This window comes from Trachemys scripta, chromosome 3 (assembly GCF_013100865.1).
Source record: "Trachemys scripta elegans isolate TJP31775 chromosome 3, CAS_Tse_1.0, whole genome shotgun sequence".
NCBI classification, from domain to species: domain Eukaryota; kingdom Metazoa; phylum Chordata; order Testudines; family Emydidae; genus Trachemys; species Trachemys scripta.
Genome location: NC_048300.1, coordinates 68930248 through 68938536, shown reverse-complemented (window position 1 = coordinate 68938536; position 8289 = coordinate 68930248). Strand labels below are relative to the sequence as shown.

The window sequence follows — 8289 nt, the reverse complement described above, 5'->3', positions numbered from 1 at the left end:
CAAAATTCATTTGTTTTCATTTCTGAAGGTGGAGTTTACTTGGTGATTGACAGGTCTGATTTTGCCCCTCTAGCTGCACAAGCAGAAGTAAAAACCAGTGTGGAAATGGTGAGCCTGGATGTGGAAAACCAAGCAGTAGGTATTATTGTCAGAGCAGTGTATCTGATCTGGAAGAAACAACATACAATGTAACATCTTCCAGGAAAGGAAGACTATCTGGAAGTACATTTAGGAAAATGCCATTTCCTAACTGAGTAATTTAATGTAAGTTCCAACAAAGCAGAAACATCTGAACCTTCCTAGTTTCAAACCATTGAATTACATATATATATATATATATATACACACACACATTATATAAAGTTCCAGAAACACTTTATTTAAAAATGGAGTTGTAAATGCATATAACAAAATAACATACATAATAATTGTAACAAAAATAAATAAGGAGAATATGTCCATACAAAATAACATAGTAAATGCAAAATGCTTCTTACAGAACAAAAGGGAGTAAATGCCTGAATGAACACAAACAAAATCTTGTGCGGAGAGCATATATTTTTAATTTTTTCTAAACCGCTTCCTATTTTTCATGTGTCTAGGGAAAAATTCTGTTCCCAAGGATTAAACAAAAGAAAGAATTGTGATGGTGGTTTTGGTGCACTAATTTTTCAACACCTGACCCTATTTTCAATTTATTTTTGCCCTTCTGCACCATTTTAAACATTTTCTATCGCCTCTGTAAACTAATGGAGTAGAATATTGAGTTGTACAAGAAGGATATTCTGTTTTCTTTTAAACTTTAAACAAATATGAAATCCATTATACCACAAATTATTGGTTTTTCTTACATCGCTACAAAAATGTTTTTGCATTTTTATTAACTGGTCTAACTTTTTAGTGACTTCTGAAATCCTGTACAATTTAAAAATGTACAGAAAGTATTTTAAACATATGTCATATAGGATTATTGCTGAACTACTAAAGACCATTTCATAAAAGCTGCAAAACTGTATGTGTAACATTAATATAAAGAGACTGACGCAAAAGCAGGGAAATTCCAGTCTATTAGTTACATTTAACAGAAATAAGATTCCTCCAAATTAGTGTTCTGGAAATACAAGGTCATTTACTTTTATTTTTATTATTTCCAAATGTTACGTTACTGGGACAACTTATATAGAAAATAGGTTTATGTAGGATATTTTAAATACACTTGCTTTTCAGTGGTATAAGCAAGAAATCTATATTAGCAGTCTTCTTTCAGAGTCCTTTTAAACGTATAAGACAGAGAGACAGACAGAAGCAATTTATTTGCTTGGGAGTGAGACTATTGATCAACCAAGTTATGACTACTATCTCCAAGTCTTCAGAAGAAAATTTTACACCTCATGATCATTCCAAGAAACACACATCGCTTTTGTAAACTTATGTTGCATTTGAATTGGCAACTTAGTATGAGAACCCATTTGCCTCACTATGCTTTTAAATGTCCCACACAGTTGTACGTGTAAACTTGTTTTATTGTTTCGACAAACATTTGGAGAGAAATGAGATATGAAATCCTTCTACTTTCATTCACATCAAAAAGACATTTTGAACAAGATCAAAAAGTGCCAAATTGTCCTTTCAGAAAGTGGATTAAAACACTGCTGTGTTGAAACAAGTACAGTATTATCAATTTTCTATGTACATCAAAAGACTGACTCCTATTGATATTGATATGTTCACTTACCACTCCCAGCAAATTCTTAGTGCAAACATAATAGCTGAACTTCGTAAACTCCAAGATAATTAACGCAGCAACAAGGTTATATAAATCACAGAACTATTTGAAAATTTCAGTATGAAAGAATGAATGCTTTGCAAAGTCTGTCTTATCTTATACAATAATGTGTTATTGTACTCAAAGGTAATGTATCCTATATAAATCCCCTTATTCAGCATCAAACATAACTGTTCAATAATTCTATACAAACTTTAATTGAAGAGGTCCATTTATAGAACAGGTTGGCACAGGTGACTTGGGGTTTCAGTAACATTGGATGTTAGTCTGCTTGCAGGTCACTTTAAAAGCATTGCTCTTAAAAAGAAAAATCTACGTATGGAAAGACTGCTGATAGAATTCAGTTTGCAAAGCACACAACCACAAAGGGCAAACCTGCCACAATCTGCTTTTCTATATTGGTATCAATGCTCATCTGTATGGTTTGAAGAGGATGTGAATGACAATCAAAGCATCACAGTTAAAGGAAACTGGCTTAACAAACTAACTGCAGTTTGAACATTTTTTGTGTGTATAAAAGCCACATTATGACTCTTCATTTATTTCTAGACATTCCATATTGAAGGTAATTATGACAACAATTAATAATGTCATTCACGCACACTGGGATCTTCCTCTTCCCCATCTGGGTTGAACCTGTTGAAATGTATGCTGAAGTCGGGCTTGGATTCAACATTGTCAAATGCAGTTGAAACAGAGATGACGGCAGGCCGAAGGGCCCTAGCTTCAGGTTGACAGTTTGGTTGTATCTGAGCGCGGGTACTGTGAGAAACAGGGCTGGACTTATGTTTAGGTTGAGCAGGTAAGACAGGGCTTGTGAATCCCAAGTTACTCAGAGCATCCAAAGTACCATCAGGGTCAATCATAGCATTAATCACTAAACCACAAGGAGTGGAGGGAGGGAGAGAAACAAAACAAAAACAAAGATTAGGGTTTTGTGCTTTGAGAAAAACAACTCTTAAACAAAGTCTCTATCATACTTTTCAGCATTTGAATTCATACACATCTTTGCTTCCCTCCCCTGGGTTAAGAGTCTGCAGTCAACCCATTAATATCAATAACTCAGCACTGTTCTGTTTCATTTTCAGAGACTGAATGGAAATGATGATGCAAAGATTCGGTTCTATTGATTATTTCTATAATGCCAGAATATTGACAGAGATGCTGGCCTTTTGTCTGCTAGACATTACAAAATAATTACTCGAATACAAGAACATGATGATGACTGTAGCTTGGTATGTCACCTCTGGCAGAAGCCTTTTCATATACTAAGCCTCAATACTTCAGGGAAACTATACAAAACCTATACAATGCATGGTTTGGTTAGAAAAAAGAGAGGGTGAACAGTCTAAGACTAGCTGATGATCAGCTTGTATCTGGTATAATGAGGGCCCATAGCCCTTATACTGTAATGGCAGATGCAGTTCTTATTCACATACAAGGGTTTTTATTTTGTAATATTACTAAGATATTATACTTCCTTCAGTAATATCCTATAGTAGTAAATTCCATAAATTGATTAAATGCTGCATAAAACAGTAATTTCTTTTACCCCTTTTAACTGACTGCATTAGGAAGTGGGGAAAACTGAAGTACCTAATACAGCTTCACTGTACAATTAATAATTTGGTATGTTCAACGTATATTTTTCTGCTTTCCAAACAGAACTGATCTATGTTTCCATAAGGTCTAATTAGATTGTCTGAGCACCTAAATAACCACTGTTTTAATCTCTGATTAAATGTGTGCCCACTCGTACATTTTGTTACCCTTCTCAGGACCTCATATTTCTAATTTTTTTAAGGTAAAGTGACTTAACCCAAACACAGTAATCAACGTATCTAAATATGTATAATATTAAAATATGTCCTTTATTACTCTTCATCCCTGAATACAGATATATCTTAGAATCAAATTAGCATTTTTGAGTTTGTGTACAGTGAGCAGATATCTTCAATGACCTGTCCAAGACGTCTAGATCTTTCTCCTGAAATTTTCTTTTTTTAAAAACATACATTAATAGAGGGTTTAAAATCAAATTAGAATACAAACAAAATAGCAAATTACAATACAACATACAAAAAACCAAGACAACAAAACCCAATCTCACAAAGAAATATACATAAACATGGACCATTACTCCATCTCTCCCATCAAAACTATAATCTGCTCTTCACCTCACACACACTTATGTGTGTACACATTTTATGTGTAGGTTCTCTTTAATGTAGTCAAACTCAGCTAATTAATCATTTAAAGTTGCATTTTATTTATTTTATAAGTGCAATATACACGTGATGCACTCTTAGCCATGTCTGCATAGCAAACTTCTATAACTGAAGCATGTATCTCCACCCACCACACATCCTCATAATTAGTCTTGACACAGGAAAAAGCAATAGTTTAGCATTTATTTTGTATTTTGGTAGCTCAATGTATTATCAATAAATTATTCAGTACCCTGAAGTACAGAGGACAATGTAATTTTAAATATCCCTTTTATAGCATTAATCTGGAACTCCTTAATTTTTGGACATAATCAAATAACCTGTTTTAGACACTCCCTACAGGCTGCACTCCTACTATATTTTTCTTTCTTGTCCTTAATTGTTCTATACATGAAGATATTAGTGCCTTGGAGAGGTCTTGATTTATCCTATCTAACCAGTCTGAATCTCTGCTGCCATTCTGCAAAACTGTCCCTTGCCAAATACATACATAAATAAAAATACTGAATCTGTCAAGCCTTCCTGATGTAAGTCGCTTGTTTTCTTTTGGGAGCCTCTCTCCTTTTCATTTTAACTCTGGCCTTCTCTCTTCCATACAAAGTGCATAATCATTTCCCCTCATAGTTTTAAAATAATTTAGTAAAGCCTCTCTACTGAGATGTTAACATTCATATTATAGTAATGTTTGATTATGGATTATCATTATTATAATTTATTAAAATAACATTTTGGTTTATTCTTTTTATATATACATTATGGAAGTCTTGTTTTAGCTTACATGGAGATCCTAATTACTTCAAACAGAATTAATATATAATACACTCGTTCAAACAATGACATGAAAAAAATTGTTTAAAGTTTCTTCTATGAACAGTAGGAAACTGGCCAATGGAGAAAATTTCACTCTTCCCCTGAGTCATGTAGTTTAGCTCAGTTCACAATATCTTCTCCCAGCATTCATATTTAGTAAGATGTGAATAAGGTTTATATGGTTTTATTGGAAAATGTCTAACCCTGTATTCCAGGATGATTACTTTTACAAAGCAATGTACAATTATGCATGAAGGAGGTCAGGAAATTAGGGATTTTTACTCCACCTTTCAATCTTAGTTTCCTTGAAATAGTGATGTACCATAACTGTTTAAACCAAAGACTTGAATTAAAACAAAATAAATCAATGTGAGCCATTTTGGAGAGCCTTAATATTACCTTACCCTGGTCAGTATTTATTAGGGGTTTCTGCAATGCATTTAGACATTATGCAGCAAAACTGTATAAAACATGAAATACCTTGCAACTGTTTTTCAACTCTTTTCAGCTCCTGCAAGATTGATGAAATCTCCTGGGGAAGAAACAAATATTCAAACTTCTAGTGCTACTTTTCACTAAGAAAAAGCAGATTTAATAATTCAATAGTAAACTTAAAAGAAATCCTCTCATTAGTTGTTTGGGTTGTATCTCCCTGCAGTAGGAATGGCTCTTGTTGGAGATGGTTGTTTGTGTGTGTGTTGGGGAGGGGGAGGGAAATAACTAGGACCCCTGGCCAGATGGCCAGTTAGGTCAGGCTGCATTGCTGTGGGATGCACAACTGGTTGCCCTATCAGAAACAAAGAATTCCTCTGACTGGCCAGTTGCCCACATCGATTCCTTAAATGGGGTCCATGGGTATCAAGGCTCATTCCATTCCTTGCTCGTGGACCCGCAAAACCTATTCCCAACCATGAGCCAGACTGAATCCCCCCATGGCACCAGGGTTGGAAAGAACCATTTTGCCAAAACATTGAGGCAGCTAACCAGCAAGGCTTCGCAGAAAAGTTACAATATAAATTCATTTTTAGGGGATGTGAGGAAGATGCTTCATATCTCATAACCTGATTTAGGGGTAATCAGGATAGCTTATACCACAGGACAAAAGGTATTCTAACTGGCAGAGGTTAGCTTGATGGTGGCTCTAATATAATATACTGGAGTTGAGCATCCAGCTAACATGGTGACCATGCCTGGAAAGTCTGAGCTGTACAGTCTAGGCACCACTCAAGAAAATTAGGTAACCATGATTATGACCAGATAGTTATCCCACAGCCACAAGGGGTGCAGTCACTAATGTATCAGTACTTACATTACTGATGCATTAACACGAAACTGTAGCTATTAAGTCATTTCATTTTAATAATGTAAATTAAGCTGCCATGGGATAAAAGGGAAGGTCCTTTCATGGATTGAGAACTGGTTAAAAGACAGGGAACAAAGGGTAGGAATAAATGGTAAATTCTCAGAATGAAGAGGGGTAACTAGTGGTGTTCCCCAAGGGTCAGTCCTCGGACCGATCCTATTCAACTTATTCATAAATGATCTGGAGAAAGGGCTAAACAGTGAGGTGGCAAAGTTTGCAGATGATACTAAACTGCTAAAGATAGTTAAGTCCAAAGCAGACTGTGAAGAACTTCAAAAAGATCTTACAAAACTAAGTGATTGGGCAACAAAATGGCAAATGAAATTTAATGTGGATAAATGTAAAGTAATACACATTGGAAAAAAATAACCCCAACTACACATACTCTATGATGGGGGCTAATTTAGCTCCAACAAGTCAGGAAAAAGATCTTGGAGTCATTGTGGATAGTTCTCTGACAATGTCCACGCAGTGTGCAGAGGCGGCCAAAAAAGCAAAAAGGATGTTAGGAATCATTAAAAAGGGGATGGAGAATAAGACTGAGAAAATATTATTGCCCTTATATAAATCGATGGTACGCCCTCATCTCGAATACTGCGTACAGATGTGGTGGTCTCATCTCAAAAAAGATGTACTGGAACTAGAAAAGGTTCAGAAAAGGGCAACTAAAATGATTAAGGGTTTGGAACGGGTCCCATAGGAGGAGAGATTAAAGAGGCTAGGACTCTTCAGCTTGGAAAAGAGGAGACTAAGGGGGGATATGATAGAGGTATATAAAATCATGAGTGATGTGGAGAAAGTGGATAAGGAAAAGTTATTTACTTTTTCCCATAATACAAGAATTAGGGGTCATCAAATTAAATTAATAGGCAGCAGGTTTAAAACAAATAAAAGGAAGTTCTTCTTCACGCAGCGCACAGTCAACTTGTGGAACTCCTTACCTGAGAAGGTTGTGAAGGCTAGGACTATAACAGAGTTTAAAAGAGAACTGGATAAATTCATGGTGGTTAAGTCCATTAATGGCTATTAGCCAGGACGGGTAAGGAATGGTGTCCCTAGCCTCTGTCTGTCAGAGGATGGAGATGGATGGCAGGAGAGAGATCACTTGATCATTGCTTGTTAGGTTCACTCCCTCTGGGGCACCTGGCATTGGCCACTGTCGGTAGACAGGATACTGGGCTAGATGGACCTTTGGTCTGACCCGGTACAGCCTTGCTTATGTTCTTATGTGTTGTTATGGAGTACCTGCAATAAGGTCAGTTTGGGTGCATCTATAATCCTGCCTCTGGAATACCAATTGGGCATGTTAGAACTATAAACTGAAGCAGCAAAGTTCTAATATTCATAATGCTTTGAAAAGAGCAATGAAGAAACATTCTTCTTTTAAAAGCTAAGAATTTTGCAAAATAGCAACTGACTTCCAGAATTCTTTTGAAAGACTTCTGTACTGATTAATCCAATTTATGGATTCTTGAAGGTGGCCATGAAACACTTGAGCCAATTATCTTGGGTTTGATTGGTTGAGGCGATATCTTTCAGCAGATTCCACATTTGAACATGACATCAGTGTTCCACAGACAATAGTCATGATAGTTCTTCGGCATTTTTTGAGAACATTTGATCTAGAACCAGTAAATACTGGAATTCTACAATCTGGTGCTAGACACTGACCAATAAACTGTTGATACCAAATACTAAATAGAAACTATAAATTTAGTAGATGGGACCAAAAAAATTTCTGACTTTAATGTTTTGCCATAGGAAAAACAGTGAAATTAAAATCAATCAAGTTAGGAACAAACACAAAAACTAAAACTTTGTTTAAAAATTTCTTCCTTCTATGAGAATCCTTAAATAACAAGTATATATAAATGAATTTTAGGATACAAACTCAGACTCCTTGGTAAAAGAAAGACCTGCATTGAAAAAGACTTGAGAATACCTCTCTTAAGTTACCATGTTTCTAATATTATAAGCTACTTCAGAAGTTTTTATGAATTTATTTGCCAAATTTAAAAAAGAACTGTAAATGTACCCAATTCACAGCACTTAATCAGTAAAGTGGATCTTCCTTTGAAAAATGAGTGTTCTATAGAAATTAC

General features: G+C 35.4%; 1 protein-coding gene across 9 annotated transcripts in view; it reads right to left on the bottom strand.

The window, feature by feature from the left end:
* Positions 1 to 358: 358 nt before the first annotated feature.
* CEP170 (centrosomal protein 170) overlaps positions 359 to 8289 on the bottom strand; it is a gene marked incomplete in the record, with an annotated part of 185383 nt that continues 177452 nt past the window's right edge. For all 9 annotated transcript variants that reach the window (XM_034765012.1, XM_034765013.1, XM_034765016.1 and 6 more), the window contains 2 exon segments: positions 359 to 2663; positions 5305 to 5356. In XM_034765012.1, the coding sequence (XP_034620903.1) occupies positions 2377 to 2663; positions 5305 to 5356 (339 nt within the window).